The 22955-nt window shown below is 48.2% G+C and overlaps 1 protein-coding gene across 15 annotated transcripts in view; it reads left to right on the top strand.

Moving 5' to 3' along the window:
• The window catches only part of CADPS (calcium dependent secretion activator), a 222604-nt gene extending 200578 nt beyond the window's left edge, over nt 1–22026 (top strand). For all 15 annotated transcript variants that reach the window (XM_052778691.1, XM_052778695.1, XM_052778688.1 and 12 more), the window contains 2 exons: nt 18801–18905; nt 20690–22026. In XM_052778691.1, coding sequence (XP_052634651.1) covers nt 18801–18905; nt 20690–20869 — 285 coding nt within the window. In that variant the 3' untranslated portion in view covers nt 20870–22026. The remainder of the gene's footprint in view (nt 1–18800; nt 18906–20689) is intronic.
• The last annotated feature ends 929 nt before the right edge of the window (nt 22027–22955 follow it).

Raw genomic sequence — 22955 nt, 5'->3', positions numbered from 1 at the left:
GGTCATTGTTCTCACTGTTAAAATTTGAGCCGGGTTTTTGGCAGATGCATTTGCTAAGGGCCATCTCTTCTGCACATTTTGCAGTGTGTTTCATTGACAAGCGCTCCAAAACTGACAGTGAGTTAAGCATGCTAAATTTTAATTTTAAAAGCTAACCAAAACAGAGCTGATTAGGAATGGACTTCCATATTTCAGGAGGACCACGGTGTGGTGTCTGACACCAAAGGTAAAGTTGAGACACAGTCTCCTTGATGAAGATGGCATGGTAGGAACTGACCCAGATGTTCAGAGCTATTTTTCTGTTGCACAAGATAAATTCATTGGACTGTAAGAGAACAGTGACCTGTGATGCCCGTTTGTTTTCGATTTGGATGCATGTTAACCGATATCTCTGTTTCTGTTGCTCTTGTTGCGTTATAGCCTTTCTGTCCTCGTAGCTGTTCTATAGCGAAGGTTTTCTGTTGACGGCCAGCCTGTAGCATTAGTGTTTCAGTCTCCTTTAGGGTATTTGTCCATATATTGATTTCTGTTTGAAGCAGCTTCTGTTCCTACTTTCCTTCCTTTCATCTCTCAGCAGTGCCATTTCTCAGTCTCCCGGCTCTGGAACTGTAACAACCTTCCTCGCTTTCTTTACTCGCTCGTTTGCTTCCTCAGTGTGCAGGGAAAGCTGCTTTTTTCCCCAACCAACCTCCTCCTTCACTCGATACCTCTCTTTCTGCGCATTACCTGTCCCTTAGAAACCTCTTCCTCCTTTACAATTCCCACTCTTTCTTTCCCCCGTACCTTATCGGATTAAAATGGAACTTATCTCTCATGTCAAATGTTTTATCACATTATATCAAGTGGCATGAATTAGAGTCAAATAATCTTACTGTGTACATCTACTAGCATGACCCATATCCACTGAGAATGCCTCATTCATGCACGGAGCACGGCCGTGCCTCCTCCGGGCGCCGCACGTGCTCGCTCCGGGGAGAGTTTGCAGCGCAGAGCACCAGACGCAAATCACCCATCAAGCAGGCATGGGGAGAAAAAACAAAACATAAAACAAAAGACTGTCGCTTCCATCTGCAGCAGGCCTGCGAGTGCATTGCTCGTTTGTGTTGAAATTTGTTTCATGAGCAGTTAAATTTCCAGAGCTCATCTGGACTGTTCTTTTCAATGCCCACACTGCCTTTTCCCTCATCCTTTCCCTATGATTCACAGTTGGTGTGTTTATACCCTTTGGGCCATTATTTCCAATTTTCAAAAGGCTGTAATTAGCACAAATACTGATTTCAGTTTGATCCACTCGTACTTAGTTTTACCAAGCCATATTTTAAACAAATTAACAGTTGACATGAAAAAAAAAAGAGCAGCTACCTTGGTGGAAGGCAAAAAGTCCAAAACCTTTCTTTCCCTTCCTGCTTTCCTCAAGTCTCCCTGGTCCATGCAGAATAAAAGAATCAAGAGTAGGGTTTTCACATTGCTGTCCTGTTTTGACCCACACCGGCTGCAGGCGGGAGCCGCAGCACGTGGGAGCTGTTCCCATTCCTGTTCCCGCTCCCATTCCCATTCCCCATGCCGGCGTTGGGACTCGATGCTGCCAGCCTCTTCGCACGTGTCTCGTGTACGTGAGTGTGCGCCCGCGAGCGGCGTGAGCTGCGGGGCCCTTGGTTTGCAAGGAGGGAGGGGGATGCGCCGAGCCCTAGCCACCCAAAATCGGAATGATGTTTTGAGCGGTCGTGTCTCGTCTTTGCCAGGTTGCAGGTGAAGAATCTGATTGCTCCTGAGGTCAGCTCTCAGCAAGGCTGAGATGCTGCTGGCAGGTCAGTAGCAGCAGGGTTTGTGAGTACGTGCGGGTCACCTGGGCCCAGACCCTGTTTAAATCAGTGCTGTGCTCACCTACGTTTCCTAAGGACAGGAGCAAATGCTTAACTCTGTTGTCCCGAGCTTAGCCTTTGTCCTCCTCATCTAACGCAGCGAAGCAGCATGGCCACAGGGTCTTTAAGCTCCTTTGGTCTCTGCACCAATGGTCATATTTTCCAAAGACATTTTAGGTGCTAGCTACCTTTTTAATAAGAAAGAGAAGAGGAATAATCAAAAATGGTATTTACAGTGCCAAGTTAGACTTGGACCTGATTTTGTTCTTGCTTCCCCCAGGGTGGCAGAGGAGCAATCCTCTTAGCTGCAGAGTTTCTCTAGGCAATGAGATTATTAACGCTTTTGAGGCCAGCTCCTCTGCTGCCTTAGTGCAGTGATGCTGGCTTACCCCAGCCAAAAGCTTAGTCCAGTTTTAGGATGTTATATGGTAATATGTGCAGCAGTGGCAGGTAAACAGCTTAAATGTGCCTGCAGACAGTTCCTCTGCTCTCAGTGGGATCACGTGAGAGACACAATATAGGGCTAAATCCCCTTTCTGTGCAGTCGTGAGTAGCGCAAGAGCGGAGGTGCACAGCGCAAGGTTGCCTGTTGCACGTTCGGTGGGGTTTGCAGCTCCCGGGATATTCCTAATCCCCACATTTCTTCTCAGTCCTGCCCAGCATTTCCATTCATTTCCCTTTTGTTTCCTCCCAGGAGCAGAGGGTGCAGAGTGCATTAGGCTGTCTCCCAACAGAAGCTGCGTTAATGCATCTTTGTTGGCATTTGCCGTGATTTCTTAGCTCAGAAACCATCTCTCTTCCCCCGCATCGCGTGCCCTGCTCGCACCTGCAGAACAGGGCTATGCTCTTCGGGAGGTACTGGTGTTTGTGGAAGATTATTGTAATATTTCTGTGTGGTCTGTGTGTTAATCATCTTAATTCTGCAAATTAGTCAGGGTTTCCCCCCCCCCCCCCCGAAATAGAGTCATCTTAATTTTAAAAATCTGTATTCTTGGGATCATTGAACGAACAGATTGATCGTGGAGTTCTGCTGGTAATCAAAACCTAACTAGCTTTTTGGCAGTGCTGTTTACTGCAGAGTAACATGACTTATTTACTTGGCCTGGCTCACTAATTTGATAACATTTAAAGCTAAAACACTGTAATAAGGCCCGTTTGTAGAGAACAGTGGTAACAGAAGGGTTTCAGAATAGCATCGTAGCGTCCGCTCCCCGCATTCCTGTGCGTGGCTGGGTGCTTTGGGATTTAAACCGCTGTGATACTTTGCATGCAGTGCAGAAGGATCGCAAACTCTGTGTAGTGCCTAATAGAAAGTAAAATTTTATCACTTCTTCCCCAGAAAGGGGACAGAGTTGACACGCAGAACGTGACTGTAGGAACAATGAGGCAGAGGCAGGCGAGTGTATCTTAAACATAGGGAAATATCTTCAGAGTGATCTCGAGTCTTCAGACCAATCCTGCAAAATTCAGGTCCTTTTGGCTTGGGACACTCAGAATTTCATAGGATCAGAGTTCATACATCTGTAAGTTTGTCTGAAGGCACTGGGAGTGTTACTTGTAAGGGTTGTGCCCTTTGGTGGAAGTTATTTATGCATGTGTGTATGTGTGTGTATCTTGACACACACCCTTAGATACTCACAGTATAGGTTTCAACCTGTCAGAACATATGTGATCCAGAAAGTCTGATTGACTAGTAGATAGTGTGAATGCCAACCTTTCTTCCTCATAAATTGGTAAACACTACTGTAAAACATAGCAAGAATATTTCCTCCCCAGCCGCAGGCGAGTAGCACGTACACAAAAAGCTACTGAATGTCGAGTGAGCTCCCCGAGATCTTGCGAATTCCAGCATCCTGATGCAGTCCCTAAATAGCGCAGATGGCATTTTTCTCTCTGATGATTAATTCAATATCTTACCGAAAAAAACAAAAACATGCTTTTGATATGAGAGATCAAAACACCAAGAGAAGCTCCTAAGATTGCAAGGACCTAAAAAAAAAATCAATTTATTTTTTTCCTCCTTGTACTTCTTGAAGACACCAGCCTGAGTAGAAGATAAGGATTAAAACAGATGTGCTTAGTGCTAGTTCATCTGCTTAAATCTAGCAGTCTCTGAGATCAGTGATTAAAAAGCCATCTCTAACTTTGATGAAATCCACTGCAATGGTAATACTGTGTCTCTGATCGCTTTCTTATGGGCCTCATGTCTGCCTAAACCGGACATAGAAAACATTTCACTGGAGATGATACATGGATTATATGGGTCAATTATACACTTAATCTGCCTTCTGGGGATTAAACGTGCATAGATTGACCCTGCGTATTTGGCTTGTCCTTGGCAGTTATCAGATCAGGAAGGTTGCCTTTACCAAAAAGTCTGGTAAGAACTTAATCACGCAGCGATACAGCCCGCTGAGGTGGCACTACTCACGGTGCTTTTTGCAGAAGGCAGTTTTACCACTTCACTGTCACTGTGTATGTTCGGCTTCCTCGAAGGTCTGTGTCACAGCCGGGATACCAGACGGAGTATTTTCTCCTGAAACGAGAAAACGAGCCCGTTCGTCTCTGCAAGATGGAGGCGGTTTTTTAATCTTGATGGCGGGGTGGGATCGGCGGGGTCCGGGCGGGCGTAGTGGGGAGGGTGATGGGGGAGACCGGCGTTTTGCTCTGCCCTGTGCCGTCCTCGGTGCAGAGGGACAGTCACTCCAGGTTCTCTCCCAGCACCAAAGGAGAAGCCATGGCTCAACTGTTAGAGGAGCCAGCATCTCCTTCCCACCACCCTCGGGAAGGCACGAGCCCTCAGCTGGGGCTCCAGCGCCGGGTCCCGTCCCCCAGGCTCGGTTCAGCTGGGTTTTTAGGAAGCCCCAGCAATATCCCAAGGCTGATGTTGCAGCTGGTGGATTTTCGTTTCCTTTCCCCAGCCAGGAGCCCAGCAGGAGCGCTGGGCCTGAGGACACAGCTCAGGACTGTCCTTGTATTTCCAGAGTTACTGGTAACTGACTTCCGAATATCAGAGGTATTGAGTAATAAGGATGCAGGGCACTGTGCGAGTCTCGGACTACAGCAAAATCCTTATACAAATTTCCAGGAACCTGACTGAGCACTTCTCACTGGTTTACTGGAGGGGCTGCAGGCAGCTCAGCATATGTCTCAGTACCTACTGATTTGGAGCTTGATGCCACGCCGGAGCGTACGAACAAATTACAAAATTTGTCCTAGATCAGTTAATTCAGCAAGTCCTCTGCAGACACTTAGGCATTAGCTCATTCTTAAAATCAAAGCTTTTGCCTTCAGTGGGGTTACCCACTTGAATTTTGGCAGCTCCTTCAAGGCGTGCTTGCAGGATCATGGCATTTCTTGCTAGAGTGTGAGCCTTGCACGCCACAATCAAATGCCAAAAGAAAGCCCTTCTCACTCTCCCTTCTCCTTCCCCTCCTCGAACCCAAAAGCCTGGACGTGAGTCAGTGGAGCTACTCACTGTGAGTTAGAATTACTCACAGGAGGATGGGTTGCAGGATCAGGGGAAGAACGGATATCAGACTGTGTGCTGGGCTCCCATCTAATATCTGCTTGCAGCCGCACTCACCGCTTTCTCTTAGACAGACAACAACCTGTTTCCCTCCTACGCAGCTAGACTGCTCATTAGGGCAGTAACTCTCTCCCACTCCCATCCTGATATGGCCTCCACTGAGCTATTTCTTCTGCGTTGTTTTTTGCTTTTTTTTTTTTTTCCCCTCTCCCCCCCTTTCCTGAGTGAGTTGTGAAATGAAGACAATTAGGCAGATTGATCTCGAGGAAGTGCAGCTTGCTTTTTTTCTCCCCGTGCCTCTTTGGAGGTGCCGGAGCAGCGCAACTTTCGCTGCAGAGGCTGCCGCAGCCCTTGGCTGGCTCGGCAGGACCCGGACCGGGACCTGGAGTCAGTCCCACTGCAGGGACCTTTGCTGGGAAAAAAAATAAAATTGTGATGGCAACTGCCCATATATCTTCTAGGAAGGGACAAATTCTCTTTGTACGTGCACCATCCCTCTGCGGCCTCTTTTTCTTCCCGCGTGCCCTCGGAGCCACACGGGAGCGGGGAAAGGAGCTTAGCACGGACACCGCTCCTCGGAGCCAACCCTCGTCCTTTTATACTCCCATATGTGAGCTTCATACGGCAGCAAGCATGCACTCGCGCGTGGCCTCCCACCTCTCCTGCATTCCCCTTAGCAAGGCTTCTTTCCTGAAGTGCTCATTTAAGTGGGCGCCATTTAATTTCTTTTAGGGAGAGTCTTAATAAAATAAGTCCTAGATCTGTCACTGGATTTTACATGCTCATAAGGGGTTTTTTTCCCTCCTAAATGTCTTTATCAGAACAGCTTTTCGTGTTCCAGTAGACATTTGGTTGAAGACAGTTAATTTGATTTCTTTTCCAGAGGAGATTTTCTATTAATCGTTCTAAGAAGGCAGACTGATTGCTCCGTTACGTTAAGGTCAGCATAGGCTTGCTAACATCATCCGCACGGTGCTTTTGAGCGTCAGAGATTTTTGTTTTAGGGCCGGCACTGAGTGAAAGATCAGTTATTTTCCGGTGGACGTGGGTAGCCAAGGTAGGTTTTGGGGAAGAGGTGCCGTCGTGCTGTGTTGCAGGCAGCGAGGCATCCTCGATCCAGAGAGCCTTCTTGCGAGCAGCCTCTCTGCTCCCCGAGCGGGAGCTGCCTGTGCACATTTATAACTGTGTACGAGTCACATCGTACGCTCTGAGCTGAAGCTGCCTTCCAGCTTCGTTTAAGAGGCCTCAGCTAATTGAAGCTCCAATCTTGCGGGTTGTCGGGAGGGAGAGCCTGAAGGTGCTGGCGTTCCCCGGGAAGCCCAACCCACGCGGGTGCCTGCTGAGTCTGGGGGTGCGAGGAGCGTGGGAAGGGCCGGGGCATCCTGCTGCACGCAGATGTGTGGGGCTGAGCCCCCAGCCCGCCGGGGCACGGCTGCCGCGGGGCTGAGCCCCCCGCCGCCGCCGGCAGCTTTGCTCCCTCCCTCCGGGCTGCGCAAAGGGCCTTTGCCCAAAGAAACTCCCGGTGCGCGCAGGGGCGAGCCGACGGCCCCTGCACGGACAATGAAGAATTGTCCGATTTCCAGCAGCGCCTGCAATCCCTCTTTTCCTTTTCTCCCCCTGCGATCCAGCCCCACACAATTGCTGCTGTTGCCCGCGCCGGCCAGCGGTGCATGCGAGATTAGCCGTCCCAGGTCACTTCGTTTCTCTTGATCTGCGGCTCTTTCCTTTCCCGGAGCTCTTTTAAACCTCACCCTGGACGTATGATATCAGCATTCAAAAATGCTTAGCAAAACTCAGGCACGAAGTGCCTTGTCTCCAGGCGTGTAACCCCAGGAATGATACCAGGGGAGCTGCTCCCTCCTGCGCTCAGGACCGAGATACCTGGGCAGCCTCTAGCTACTTTTTTGGAATTTGCAGGTTATAAAAGAGCCAGCTAAAGTTTATCGAGTCCCTCTTCGTGACAGCTTTCAATTCAATCTGACAACAAGTATAATTAAAGTATTCCATAGCATGCATTACTGTATTGCATCTTATGGAGCAACTTTGCATCCAATTATACCGTCACTGCCTTGCACTAACAGGGCCCTGGAATCGGGACAGAAAAATAGCAGCACGCTGTGTGGATATTGTGTTTTACTAAGCTGCTTTATATAGAAACTCAGATTTTAACATGTCAACTTCATTTCTTTTTTGAAAAATGGAAATAAGCAGAGAATATTTTATAGGTTAAAAAAAGTATTTGAGAACAAGCATCCATACAGAAGTGGTTTTATGTGTGCACGCCTTTACATTTTTTTATGCAGAAGCTCTTTCGTTTAGGAAAACCCAGGTCTGCAAAATCCTGCAGAGCAGCAGGTTTTGGGGCGTTTTATCTGACAGTTCCCAGCAAGTGCTGCGCACTTTGCTGAGCTGTATCTACAGTGAAGGGGGAGAGGGTCCAGCACCCAGAGCCAACCTGACCCTGTACCCAGGGCCCCGTGAAGACCTCAGTCGGCACACGGGATGCTGCGTGCCAGGGCACCCTGTATAGGCAGGGTCTTCCAGCTCAGCGATGCACATAGCCAGGAGAAGTTATCCAAAAGGCAGCATTTTCTGCAGATGTATAATGCGGTGGTGCCCAAGGATTGGGTCTGTCCCGTCTCAAAGGGGAAAGGGGGGCACCCGCCGAGGCTCTGAGCCTGCAAACCCACAGGTTTAGGCATGGGGCGTCCGCGGTGTGAGGATGTTGTAAACGAGAGAGAAGTTAGAGGTGCCATCAGGACCAGTGTCAGTGGCCTTCCTTCCCAGATCACCGTGAGCATCGGCCACTGCATCCCTCCCTGCACCCTGCCGTAGATAAATGGCTGTTTCCACACAGGTCTCCCTTGCACTTTTCTCTGCCTGCTGCCCTCCATCGAGCCCTGACCAGCGCACAGCTCGAGGGGTTTGCCCTCCTCAGAGCAAGCGTAGCAGCGTGAACTTGGGCTGTATTCGGAGATGGTCAGCGCGTGGGCTGGCGTAGGTGTTTGCTCACAGCAAACCCCGGCGGGCTGGGACCGGGGCATCCCGGCTGTAGGAGGAGATGATCCAACATTGCGGTAGCTCTTTCAGTGAGATCCTCCCCAGGGGAGAAAGCTCAGTGAGACATTGGCATGTCCTGCCTGTGGCTTGTCCCCAGAGCTACCCTGCCCTCACCTCTGCCAGGGACGTGAGTATGTGGCTCTTGCCTAGGCAGAGATTTTGGCGTCTGGCTAGCGGGGTAGACACCCTGACGTACAGCTTGGGAACACCTGAATAAGCACGAGCCATTCTATCCCCAGCAGCAGAGTTGTTCCTCCCCTGGTGAAGGTGCAGTACCACCTGCAGGTCCCTTTCTGGCTCTGGCTGGCTGCGTACTTGCAGTGGGAAACCTTTGCTTGCGTGATGAGAGCGCACGGATTGCTTGCAAAGCCACTGACAGGCAGAGTAAACAAACCTGCACCCACCACGGCGTGTGGAGTTGCAGCTGCACAAAACACGTGTAGGTGTTAACCAATTTTGTGCAGCACTGAAAGCGGACAGCGTTAGAGATGATCTTCTTGGTCATCTTTATTTGCTGGGGACCTTGGCCCCACTGGCATGAAAGATGTCGATCCTCTTTTCCCTCCCTGAAAAGGAATGAAACAATTTGGGGATAAGAGCAGAGAGAAATTTGCAGCGAGGAGCATGCAGGATGAGTTGTGCCCTTTTGGCGAGTGGGGAATTGTGCAATCCCACCAGCACGTGCAGAAAATGTACCCATGAGGAGTCCCATGCCTCCTTCCCATTAACACCAGTCACACCGACCTGCCGAGCCCCGTCGGGTCCAACTTCAGGCCAGTTAAGGGTGAAGTGCCAGCCTGAGCGTACCCTGTTGCTGCGATCCCCAAACAGTGGGTGATCTCAGGTACCATATGTACTGCAAAAAGCGTGCGGCACTTCAATGCGCCTGGGTCTGTGTTTCAGCTTTCATTCTGAATTCTCTTCCCTGTTTGAAGGCAGAGCTCTTACGCGATTCAAAGTTTTTTTGTGGTTTATTTTTGGGAAGGGAAGGGGAGGGGGGAATGATAATGTAATTCGGTGATGCCATTTGCATCCTAGACAGATGATGAGTTGCTCTGGCTAGCAGCTTAACCCTATTAGGCAATGCTGGGACCGTGACTTTATTAAATAATAATAATAATTATTTTAATATTGAGCCCCTCTGACTTTGTAACTAACTTCCTCATATAGCTATGTTGTCAGTGTGAATGAAATCTCGTAGTTAAGGCATATAAAATAGAGTAAAAGGCATCCAGAAATCACAGCGGTGGGGTGGATGTTGAAGAATACACTGTGTGTGCTTGCAGTGGTAGCATTATAGCGATACAAAAAATCCCAGGAAAAAACAGTGCAGCCGTTTATTTCAGTAATAGCTCGGTGCGAGTGTGACCTGGGAGACTCCAGACAGATTCACGAGGCTTTGATAGAAAAAAGTCATAAATTTTACTAAAAAAAAAAAAAAAGACCCTGGGGTTCCAAGGGATTTCTATTAAATTGTTAGCACTTTACTAGATCTCTAAAATTTAATGGAGAGGTTTAATTCAGAAAAATGAGGGTCATGTCGCCTCTTGTGAGGACCGCTTGCCCAGGCACAGGCAGAGCCCTGCCAAGCACGGCTGACGGAGGATTTGCTCATACAGGCGAGGTGCGAGTGTAGAGTCCAGAGTTTGGCAAAGAGTTCATGATCCCAAACACTTCCGATTTGTGTGCTCCGTTTCTGAACACACCAAGCCAAAGACCCTGCAGAGAAGTTAAATTAGCACACTTCAATCTGTTACCAAAACTTAGATTTATTTTCTGAAAGACAAGATACTTTCCGAAGTGTGTGAATTTGGGGGGGAATTACCTTTCTAGTAGCAAACCAAGAGCTGCCTGTGCCCTCTCGGTGCTTTGCTGTTGTGTGCTCCGTAGAGCTACACTGAAAGACCTACTTTTGATGTCAACTTTTGCATACCTAACAAGAGTATACGCACTTAAAGAATTACATGCAATAGAAAAGCTACCTAATGATCAGACAGTGTTATTATCTGGCGTGCGGCAGCGTAGCAGGACCATAACTATTTATTTACTCTTTGCGGATAATGTTCTGTTATTTTCTAGTCTTTGGCAATAGCAAGAGAGCATCTGATATATACAATATTGGTGTGTATCCAATTGTTTGTGAACATCCCAAGTTTTGAAACATGGTTGTGAGAGAGGAATATAAGCTTAAGCTTGAAAGGCTAAAAAGCAGAAAGCCCCACACGTAAATGCTATTATGCACTTAATGAGGCAGGGTTTAAAAAAAATCAGCCACACAAGTTGGTTTTATCAAAGAAAATGTATAAATAACAACCAGTGATTCAAACTGCCTCACAAAGGGAAAAGCAGGGACGGGAAGCTAGCACTTCACTTGTGGCATTCAGATAATAGTATTTACTACACTAATCTTTGGGGCTTAGCAATTGACAATCAATATATTATTATCAACAAGCGTTAACGCAAACAAAAAGCTTCCATTTCTTTTTTAACTGTGTTCCCCTAAGTCCCTTAAATTTAATTAAAACCTGACAGCTCTCCCCCTAGTACAAATTAGAGTTAAAATCATATTAAATATTTGTTCTACGGGAAAACAAAAGTGTCAGCTTGTGCTACCGGTTTTGGCTGCTTTTTTTTCTTCTTTTTTTTTTTTACACACAGAGGGGAAAAAAAAAATACCAGCTACTCAAAGTTAAAATAAAGTCTCTCTCCCTCCCTCCCTGTCTCCCAAGACTACTGTCTATAACATGTTGTTCCTTATAGAAAGTGGGATATGGTGGCATTTGCTTGATTAACTTGCTCGACAAAAGTGACAGCTGCTGTGGGTGCATGTAGCTAAGCTGCACAGCGCAGTTCCGCCTTTGTACATCTGTCAGCAAAAAAGGAGGAATAAAGAGTGAAAAGAGACAAATTGGTCCCAAAAGGCAATCCATTCAACTCAGGAGGTTTGCTCTATTCAAGCACTCGCTGGGAATCTCAAGTGCTAGGTAGCTTATTCAATTTCATTCATTCTTTAGAATGAGCCCACAAGTGTTTAATTTCTTATTCTGTTGAATAAAAAGGGGGAGCTTTTTTTTTATTGGAAGCATTAATTGTAAGACTAGCTGATCAATGCCTGTGATATTAACTCATTGCTTATTTTCTGGTTAGCTGTGTGCTCTTAGATCCACAGCCACTAAACTTCATTTCTGTTACATGGGCAGTGTCACACCAATTTCTCTGCTTCCAGGCAGAATACTTGGTCCCCTGAGCCTTGGCCCCTGCCAGGCTTGGGGGAACGGACCAAATCCTCGGCAGGTGTAAATCGAGAGCATCACTGATTTATTAGTGATGCCACCTGTGGCCACGGCTGGTACACGACCGAGCCAGATGCTCTTTGCCGGTGGGGCCGAGTTGTTGACCCCGCTGCAGGTTTGGCCCTCTGCACCGGAGGAGGAGGAGGAGGAGGAGGAGGAGGAGGAGGAGGAGGAGGAGGAGGAGGAGGAGGAGGAGGAGGAGGAGGAGGAGGAGGAGGAGGAGGAGGAGGAGGAGGAGGTGGTTTTGTAGCTCAAAATGCTGATCTGCCTTTGGATGGCTCTTCTGGTCCCCTGGCAAACGGCAGGGGAGGGGGAGCCGGTAAGCAGGGCACCGTGGAGCGATACCCAGCGCAGAGGATGGGTTTTGTTGAGTAGTGGGAAGAAGAGTTGATGAACGCGTGGGATGGGGACTGCCGCGTGGGCTGGTCTCCGCTTGCCGTCCAGAAAACGTACGCTTGCAGGGGAGGGATGTGCCTCTTCCTTCCTCATCGTGTGGCAGAAGGTCCGTCCCTGCCTCCTCAGCGACACTGGGGACCAGAGCTATGTGTGTGCCTGAGGGACCATGGCTCTTCGCCCGCCTCGGCTGTGCCACGTCCTCCTCCGGGGCCACCGCCATGTATCTTAATGCAAGAGTTTCAGACGCATTTGTGTCACCAAGGCCCTGTCCCTGCTCTTCCCCCACTCTCCCGGCTGTGGGTCAGCCTGGGGGACGGCACATCGTCCTCCGCAGCAAGACAAAACCCGGGTTTCCAAAACACTGCCTGAGAAATAGCCGGGGCCCAGCTCTGGCAGCCCAGCCGAGACCTCGCTAGCACTGTCTGGGAGCAGGGCAAGAGGCACGCTTCGTCCCACCACCGCCCTCATCCACAGCCAGCATCCCGGCTGAGCTGGCCTTCGGAGGAGGCTCTCAAACTGGGATCGCCTACGCCGCCGTGTACGGTCAGGCTTGCTGGGAACAGCTATCTTTTTTTTTTGTTGTTGTTGAAAGAAAAGAGTAGGAAACTGCATTGGCCATGAGGCTCTGTGCTTCATGCTTACTGTCTTTACCGAGTTTTTGTAATTGCAATGACTGCCTGGGATCAACAGCCAAAGAAACATTGAGAGAAGGTGGAGAGGAATGCTTTGATGGCCACAGAAGATTGGAGGGACAAGAAGGGTCCTTCCATGACTGCCGCTGAGCAGCCTGGGCTTTGGGTTGCAGGCCTGCAGCCAGCTTCGTGCGTACAAACCTGGCTGTGTGTGCGTACAGGGCACGCCGTGAGCAAACGCAGGAGCACGGTCCCTTGGACAGGCAGACTTCACCAGAAGAGCTCCTGCTCCCATTCACCGAGCAAGTCTTCCCGCAATGCTGGCAGCTGCGTGGGTAGAGCTGATCCCTGCAAAGCACGGTCCTGAGCTGCTGTGGCCGCATCCCGACCTTCCCTGCGGAGACGACACCTGCCAAGGGGAGGTGGCTGCCGTGAATGCATGTGACAACGCCGAATACTGAATTTGATCTCAGAGGCGCCCAGGATGGGGATGGACACGGCTCTGTCGGCTGTCACGTACTGTCAGCAGTTGTAAATCAGCACAGCCGCGCTGTGCTTTCCACCAGCTGAGCTTCTGGCCCATTGGACGGGGATGCAAACACCAGATACAAAGAGTCGGTAATTTTTAAATCCTTTTTTTTTTTTTTTCCTGGCTGATGGAGTCGCTTTGAGAGAGGGCTGTTGCCTGAGAGCAGGTTCAGTTTTCCTTTGGGAAATAAGAATCACAGTCAGCCCCTTCCTCTCTCCCTTCCCACCTCTGTGGTCCCCTCACTCCATGCTGGCCAGCTCGGGGATGCTGCGGAGGCAGCCGCCCGACATCCAGTCCCTCACCTTTGAAACACCTTGAATTCAAGGGTTCATTTCAAAGCTGCCTTTCAGCATTTCAGAATAAGTCCATGTCCCGGACAAAGAGCGGGAGGCAGCCGGCATTCGGAGCCTCCTTGTGCAGTGTGTGTGTCACCGTTTTAAATAGATTGCCCTGCTTGGATTGGTTCTGCTTGGAAAGCGAGTACTGAAATGAGAGGTCATAGGGGAGAGTTACTATGGTAATTGAGTAGTATCACCAGTAGTTTTGCTCGTATGAGCATTAAAGCACATAATAATAGACAAACAACAGTGGTTAAAGCAAGCAGGTAGGATTACTATGTTCTTTTGTCGGAAGTATATAATGTCTTGTAGTCAGTTTTAAAGACTTCTCAACCCCCAAATCCACCCAGCAGTCACCTGCTGAGTAATTTTGTATGCCTAATCTCTAGCCCTTAACTACAAGCTTTCTGCTAATTTGAGGCAAATGGGTATTTTTGACACTAAATAGGGCAGTAAAGAATCCCTGACCTAGAAAAACTCCATTCCAAGGCACTGAGAGCAGAAAAATATTCTTTCAGCATCCTTGTGAGACCTTTGGAATGACATAAAATAGCTTTGACTAAACTGTGCTGCAGCCTTCGATTAATGGTTTGCAGAAACTTGCTGAACATCCCTACTACAACTTCCCCCATAAAACTTGTCACTTCAGATTGCCATCAGCCACCACAACAATAATCATTTCATGCCTATTGCTAATTGCAAGCACAGCTGAGACTCAGCGGGGTGCTCTTGCACAGTCCCAGGCCTTTATACCAGCCTCAATCTGTTGTATGGCACTTGTTCACACACAAAAAAACTACCAGTAAAGGCAGAAAGAGGCAGAGTCACAGGTTCCTTGTAATCCCTCTGCTACCCTGCTGACAACCCAGCCCTATAAGCATTCCTGGTTTTGTCCCACTCTTTACAAAAGCTGAAGTGACCTTAAGCTACTAGTATGTAAGCTTTTGAATGAAGAATACAGCTCCTTCAGGTGCCTTAAGAAGCAGTGTTGCATCTGGCTTACGAGATTCTGTTTGCAGCACCCCTGGGGTGAGCTGTGGCTTCCTGTAACATGTAAAATATGAGTGTGAACTCAAGGTTCATGGTAAGGAACAGGAGGTCATGCTTCCATTCAGCTCACACCAAAGAAGACGGGGGTTTGCAGATGTTCCTGGGTATGTGTAATGACACCACCTCCCGGAAAGCGCAGGAACCCAGCACAGGGCTTTTTTTTGATAAAATGTGCCACACAGTGTGTTACTTGCAGATTTATTCATATCAATTTTTGCAACTTATATATTCAGAGACAAACTTGCTATTTCAGCAACTTATTGATCATGCTTTTGCATTAAAAAAAAAAGGCGGGGGGGGGAACGACACGAGGAACCTTATTGCTCAAGCTGGTTGGGGTGTTGGATGGGCAGTTGTGGAAGCCCACCGCTTGGCATGCTTCAGCTCCTCTAATGTCTGTCCAGGAGCATCCTAGCCAGCCCATGGCCCACCTCATCTACCCAGGCCAGCACCCAGCAATGAGCGTCGCTGTGAAAGACAGAAGGGGAACAGGAAAACTAACCTGAAAGAGGGATTAAATTCCTGGCGGTGCAAATACGGGATCTACTTGCTCTTACTGCGCTCTGATAGCACCCAAAGAGCATCTGTTTGCATTTCCTCTGCTGTTAGCCAGGTCGCACCGCACAGCAGGCAGCGGGGGCCGCGGTGTGCCTCCGCGGGAGCCCTGGTCCCTTCCCTGCTGACATCCCGGTGGATGTGTGGCATCCACCAGGATGCACCCTCCACAGCCATTCCTCACCCCGTGCCCCCAGACTGAGTGTAAATTGTCCTCTGAGCGATGGACAGGGATGCCCGCGAGCATCAGTAATGTGTGTGTGCAGCAGGGAGTTATATGTGGAGTTGAGGTCTGTGGGACAGGGAGCATCAATGAGGTCTACTCGGTCTTTACAACCAGGTGTGAGGAGTTTTCAGAAAATATATTTACACTAGTTACTTCAGCGTGCCCATGCCACAGCTTAGCTGGCACTGGGGCTCCAGAAATGTGCCAAAATGTGTTGCAGCCCCATGGCGAGGCCCCATGTATTTGGGCCGTGCCCTCTGCACCTGGTGTACGGGGACCCTGCATCCCCGGCACGCACACCGCTGCCCTTCGGGGAATGGCAGACCCACCCGGGGAGAGCGAGGCGGCCGGTGTCCCGACAGAACCACACTGTGCTCTTTTGTCTGAAATGATCACGTTTCTGTTTCGGAGCATTTGGCTTTGTTGTTGTTTTTTTAATAATATAATCATATGCAAATGTTATCTTCTTTGGTAGGTTAGTCATGAATCAGAGGGCTTGTGCATCTTATAGCACATCAACACTAGTGATAGCTAAAGGGAACATTTAATTTATGGGCTAACTTATTTTTATGAATATGCAGGGCTTAAATTCAGCAGTTGGTGTGTGCTCTATGAAGTGACGTGACGGTTTTGTGTATCAAGATCAATGAATTAGACTTTGTCTTTTTCTCATAAAGCAGAAAGTCTTTGGAGTAACTTAGCTTTGAGAAAGAGAGCTCCTTTCATGCAGCCGAGCAATACGCCTGGCTGAGCCCTTGTCAGCCGGTGCTTAAGAGGAGAGGGGTACGATTCGGATTCGGCTCAGAGGAGTTTGCATCTCCCCAGAATCCAGCGTGTTGGAGTGCCTACCAGAAACACAGAAAAATGTTTCATTTTTCTTAATCTGAAGGGCTCGCAGCAGCAGTCACTTGCCAATAACCTCCGGGCAGAGGTTATAATTTCTGTTTCGGATCCATACAGCCATGTAGGTGTGCACGGCACGGGTCAAACAAATGGCAGGACCTGGCTCCACTGGGGACTTCTCATCTCGTTTAGAGGTGACATAAACACCAGGCAGATCGTTTTGTGGACGATGAGAGGCAGCAGTGGAAGGGAGAGGGCGTGCGTATATAACATACGGTCGCTTCATTCCTCAGTGGGTTTTGATTTAAAGAGGTGGTGGAAGGAGGCGTTTGGGTGACCTGGGCATCCGTGTGCCAGCGCAGCCCTGGGTCACAGCTAATGTCGCCGGAGAGCATGACTCATTTAAGCATGCTGATTGCAGAAAAGTAACACTATAAACGTTAATGATTTCTCTCTGTTTTGCCCATGTGGGCCTCCAGCATTACCAGGGAACCCAGGCAGATCCCCCAGTGACAGCAGTCGCTTTGTGCTTTTGGTCAGGCCTACACCAGCTAACCCGGGTGCCCCACTCACAATTCAACCCCCATCTGATGTCAGGACCTCAAGTGACAGCTAACAGTATCTGAGCTTGACTTCTGTTACGGAGAGACCTCCTGCTTGCCTGACTCAGTTTCATTCGAGCTCTTAGCTCTTGCCAGGTCTCCATCCTGGAGACAAAGGGCCAGCAGGAATCTCTGCCACAAGTTGCACAAGGTGTAAGCATCGAGCAAGAGATCACCCCATGCCGTTTCTTTGGTGACTCTTCCATCCCTTTATTTCCTCTGTTTTATTAAGAGGTGGTGTAGAAATAGAAGTACAGGAACATCTTCACTGAAGTGGGGGCGAAAAACCCTTCCCCATGCAGCATGACTAATCTCTGCTGTCTGCTCCTGGTGGAGGGTAGCAGCTCCCAGGTGCATTACCGTATGGTTCAATAACGCGTGTTGAGCCCACATTTTTGTGATGCTGGGACTCATTTGTTTGCTTTGGTGAGCCTTGTGCCAGCTTGCGGGTGCTCCAGGACAGCAGTGCCTGCGGGTCTCAAAGCTGCCAGCTAAGCCCTCCCCAGGGATAGCTTATGGTGTTGGAGCCGCACGTCCAGCAGCACCATCCGCATGCTGCTCGCAGGCAGGTGCTGGCCTCTCAGCTGATGTTGAAGGATGGAGGGTAACAAGTCACCCGGCCTCAGTTTTGCAATTACAGAATATTCAGTTGTCTCTATTCACCTGCTGCACTGGCAGCTTCAGCAACTAGAGGGAAGAGGGCAGGTTTCTGCGTCAGAGACCCCCACCCGAAGGTGCAGTGAATGGAGGCAGTAATACCTGCGTTGTTAGACTGATGCAAGGTTTTAGGCGAGTTGGGAAGGAGCTGCATTTCAGACTAACCTGGATGGCGCTTGATCAGGTTTTTTATAAACTGGTCCGGTGGGGGTTTTTTATCTTTAACTGGTTCTAGGTTAATTGCAGCTGGTCTGCAGTACAGGTTTTGATCTGTCTGTGTGCGTAAAAGAGATTGCAGGAGAAGGGTGTGAGCGTGCATACGGAGGCGTGATGGGTCCCTGTATGCAGACCACTTTGTAGTCAACCGCTGCGCTGAGCACCGTGGGGAGGTTTTGTGATTCCCCCCACACACCCAGAGCCCCCGCTCTTCCTTCTCTCGAGGGCTTGCTGCTCGGCTGTGTGGCGTCAGACGTGCAATGCCAGCCCTGCGTGAGCAGGGCACTGATCCACAGCCCACCGGCGACTTCCCGCACTGCAGGGCTGGCAGGCTGCTGCCACACAGCTGCAAGGCTTTTTCACAGACAAGCAGCAAAATTTCAGCCCCTGGAGGGGCCCTGCGAGTTCAGCAGCTTGAAACAAGCTCATTTGTTTGCTGCTTTTCCATCTTTCATAATTGTGAGGGTGAAACCAAAGCATTTCCCACGCAGCCCGGGCAGGCGCCCGTAGGTGCTTTCACCAGCATCCTCACCCGCAGCCAAACCTTGCCCCGCACGAGCCTCCCCTCCGCTCGCCGTCAGGGAACCAGACTCACCCCGTGGCTGTTTGTGGTTGAATTTCAAGACGGTAAGTAGCTTGAGTGTGGGTCTGACACACTTAAAGGCAGGACTGTGCTCTCACTGAAGGGGGGGACGGCTTAAAAAAATGGATTGGGCCAAACGCACGCCACTGCTGGCAAGTCCCGTCAATGGCAAAATCAGATTATAAAAACCTTGCGGCGTTGCTGGTGGCCATTACCCCTCTTAATAAGTTTGTTGTTGTTATTCAAATTTAAAAGTTCACGCATGGAAATTCTGTGTAAAAGAGGGTGCCTGTGTCCCCCTCTAAGTCTGTCGTATCCCACGAACAGGCTGGCTAGCGGGCAAGGCTGGTGCTGGGCGCAGCCTGCGTCACGGAGGGCACAGCACGCAGCCCTCACGTGGTTGCTGGAGAAGTCCTGTCTCTCTTGCAGCAATGGTACACCAGCTCGATGAATGTTGTCTGCACCTGGCTGACAGACCGCATGGACCTGCAGCTTCACATTTACCAACTGAAAACTCTCATTAGGATAGTAAAGGTAATCATCCCGTGTGTTTTCAATAGCATCTTGCTGTCAGAAGGAGCGTGTGTGTATGTCTGCATGTGTGTGGCATGTTCTCTTAGGCAAACTGTCATCGGCAAATAAATTAAGCCATTCATTAAAATTCTTAAAAGTTAAGATACTTGGCATTTAGTGAAGGATAAACAGGAACTTGAAATGCATATAGATGCAAAATGCAGGTGTGCAAGTAAGAATAAAGTAACTGCTTGCATGAAAAAAGGGAAACACTATTGCTATTTGACCCTACCTGGACAGTAAACGCACCAAAATGAGTCTTTTTGTGGACAAACATGTTGATCACACCAATGAACTCCAGTGTTAAAATGGGTTAAATCAAACCAAAAGTTTTTAACGCTGTTTTACTAGAAACATTTAAGCCCAGCTATGGCTTGTGATTATCGTCAGAATGCAAATGAGGATTGTTCTCATAGTTAATTGAAGTCGTTTCTTTTACAATGGGTGTATATAATCAACTCTAAGAGATCACAAAGGTGAGATAACATACCCTGAAAGTAACATTTTTTTCCTTGAGTGCACGTGTATGTGTATATGTGTGTGTGTGCGTGCCTTGGACTAACGATAATTATTTCAGTGTGAAATCACAGTGGTTTACATGAAATAATAAGATCACAGAAGGGGGTAAATATATTTTTGATCATTTTAGGTTCTATCTAATGCTTTTTGGTCTAGTATTTTATAATGTTTATGGTCTTGTGTGCAGTGAACACATTGAAGGCATGAATAAATTAAAACTGAAATGTATTAAATGTGCTTTTCATAACTGAAAACAACAGGCACAGACAAATTATTTCTACTTGTCAGCTAGCTGAGGAAAGCTTTCTTCCTTGTGCTTTATTTATACCAATATTACATTCAGAAGCAGCTACAACAAATCCAAGGACTTTCTGAAATAGCAGAACAGTAAATAGCTTCCATGCAGAGCACAGAGCAGAATTAAATGAACTGCAAGGCCAGAGTTTTACCTCACAGAGTCAAGAAGTTTTTAACCATAAATTCAGATGAGAGATATTAATTGTAATAACAAGGGAAATACAGCTGACCATGGAAATACAACTCCAGCTTCAGAATTAGGTGAAGAAAGAGAGATTTAAGAAACACATGACGTGTGCTTATGTTTATACATCAACAATTTTCTCTGGTATCCTGGACTTAGCTTATTTAATCCCAATACTGTAGGTAGGATTGTTTAATATGGAGCATTCTGGGAACGTGTAATCACGTCTGCGGTTACAGGCAATAAGCGTTCTGCTGCATGAAGAAAAATAACTGACATTACGGGCAGGATGAACGCATCCAGAAGCAAGGGAAGTTAGTTGGAGCAGAGCCCTTATCTGTTGCTTCGATGTCTTTTTAGACCCCAGCCTACCATATGCAAAGCTCCCCTGAGCAGCCCCCAGTACATCCCTGCTTTGAAGCCTGCACGCGGCCTCCCAGCCTGGCCACCCTGCAAAGGCAGGGCTGGAGTCGCAGAGCCATAATTTGTTGCCAAAGGGACCTCTGCCACGGCAAAGCGGTGGCCGGCAGGGACGGGACCCCCCCGCCGCGGCCTCTGCGCTGCCCAGGGCAATGCAAAATGTCCGCGGGGCTGGGATTTCCCTGGGGTCCCAGCCTCTTCCAGTAGTGTCCCCAAACGCAGAGCGCGGGGGCACGGGCTGACTCCTGGGGAGAAGCGGGGGTGCCGGTGTCGGCCCTGACCTCTGTGCTGTCTCCTCCTTCCTCCGTGCCTCTCCCTGCTTTAGAAAACGTACCGGGATTTCCGATTGCAAGGTGTGCTGGACTCCACCTTAAACAGCAAAACCTACGAGACCATCCGGAACCGGCTGACGGTAGAGGAGGCCACGGCGTCAGTCAGCGAAGGCGGAGGGCTCCAGGGGATCACCATGAAGGACAGCGATGAGGAAGATGAAGAGGACGACTAGGGAAGCTGGCCCGCAGGACCGGCTGGGGGTCGCCTGGTATCCGTGCATGTACCTCGTCTGTAACTCAGTTAGCCACATTAGGAATTTTTATGTCAGCTCTAAATGCCCATGAGAAGTTTACCAATACAAATGCCATGTTAGCTGTGTGGTAATAAGATTAGCACCTCTCTTTGATTCATTGGTTTCCTAATTTCATATCTATATGTTCATAAGCAATATGGAGCACCATTGTTTAATACTGTTAATGGAAAAACTACATAGAAAACATGCTAGGTGTGTCCCTGTTATAATTAAAGTTTAAACAATGCTTCATTAATGTACTGTATATACATTGATGGTAAATTGTTGTGAAGATGAGTGAATCAAGTCCTTTCATTTCTTTGTTTCTCTTCTGTGGATGCCAACTGCTTAAAATTAATAAAAAAAACAGCTTTGTTTTTAAAAGAAGAATGAGGCAATTACAAATGATTTTTTTGTTCTCTCTGTTCATTTAAAAACCAGAAAACAAACAAACCCAGACAGCCGTTTGAATCATTCCGCATCCTTGTTAATGTACCAGGTTCTTCCCTTCAATATGCAGTTAACTCCATAGAGGCTACATCCCAAAGGATTAGTCATTCTAATTGCCACACCAGATTAATCCTATCATTATGGATATATCATGCCACATTACAAGTCCAAAGCAGTTGTTTTATGTTGACGTTTGCTCCTCTAAATGTTACATTTTTGTTAAAATTTCAAATAACTGTGTATGTACAAAGACAACTTTATTTACAATCTTAGACTATACAAATGTGTTTATAATAATATATTGAATATTTATTTCAGTAGATTGTAACCATAATTTACAATTCCTCTGTTTCACAATGGTTTTTATATATGTCATGTACATTGCATTTTGACCAGTAACTGCATGTCCATCAGTCCCCCCTCCAGAGCTTTTACTTTCTGTGTAAAATAGTGATCCATCTTGCTTTTTTTGCCTTATACAAGCCGACAGTTGTAAAAGTGTGGGAACTGTGGCTTCTCAATAAATAACTATTCAGATGTCCTAAGAATAAATTATGGAGTCTTTTTATGTCTGCCTTAGAAAAAAAAATTACAAGCTGAGATGTAAGAGCCCCCACCTCTCAGAATAAAGGCATTTTCTTTTCTCATGGGTGTTTTTATAGTTTATTGATTAAGAAGATTGCTTACTGATTTGCTCCCCAAGGTCAGGGTGGGACCAGAGTGTCTATTCCCCAGGTACAAGGGCATTTCTGCTGTCACCTCCGCTGTTGTTTCCACCGTTATCTGCACTCTACGTCTTACGATTTGTCTCTGGACATCTAATTGATGGTCTGCCCTGGTACAGCCCCTGTCGTTACATGGGAATCAGCCTTGCCCAACACTTACCTTCCACCAAAAGGCCTCAGTTGTTTGTATTTTAAGCAGCCAATTCCAGCAGCCTCCAGGGCGTTTACAAACACGCGGCACAGGGCAAATCCCTAGCTGAAATTAAAAAGCAGGCTGGTTTGATGGAAAGCATGTTAGATGGGGAGTTTTCCAAGAGGTTTTGCAGTCACTCCCTCCCAGTAGCCAATTCAAACCAAAAATTACTCCTGCTAGTCCAGGTTTCGGTCATTGGAGAGAGAAGAAGAAGAGCTGATGCTCTTCACCCCCAAGCACAGCAACCTGTCGCCATCCTGGGGAATGAGGACAAATGTTCACCACCCACAAATAAAAGATGGGCACATGTTAGAAAAACATCCTGCCTAGATGAACATGCCTGATATAAGGAACCTTTAAACTGAACCATCTTCTGGTGCCCAAAGCCATGAGACACTCTCTGGACATAGAGGAGGAGGAGGAGGGGACCTCTGGGAACAGCCAGTGAAGGGGGTGTTGAGTCCCAAATGGGGCTGGGATAGTTACGGAGCCTGGAGCATATTCACCTGCAATGCTGGATTTTTGGGTCCCTTCCCTCTGTGGCAGAGTTTAGCACCTGGCTCTGGAGGTGCTCTGCAGACCCATCTGGATGGCCATACCCTACACGTTCAACACCCACCTACCCGTGGTGATCTGCATACACCACCACCCCCCCCTT

This window comes from Harpia harpyja, chromosome Z (assembly GCF_026419915.1).
Source record: "Harpia harpyja isolate bHarHar1 chromosome Z, bHarHar1 primary haplotype, whole genome shotgun sequence".
NCBI classification, from domain to species: Eukaryota; Metazoa; Chordata; class Aves; order Accipitriformes; family Accipitridae; genus Harpia; species Harpia harpyja.
The sequence above is the reverse complement of the archived record's forward strand: the minus strand, read 5'-3'. Positions and strand labels throughout refer to the sequence as shown.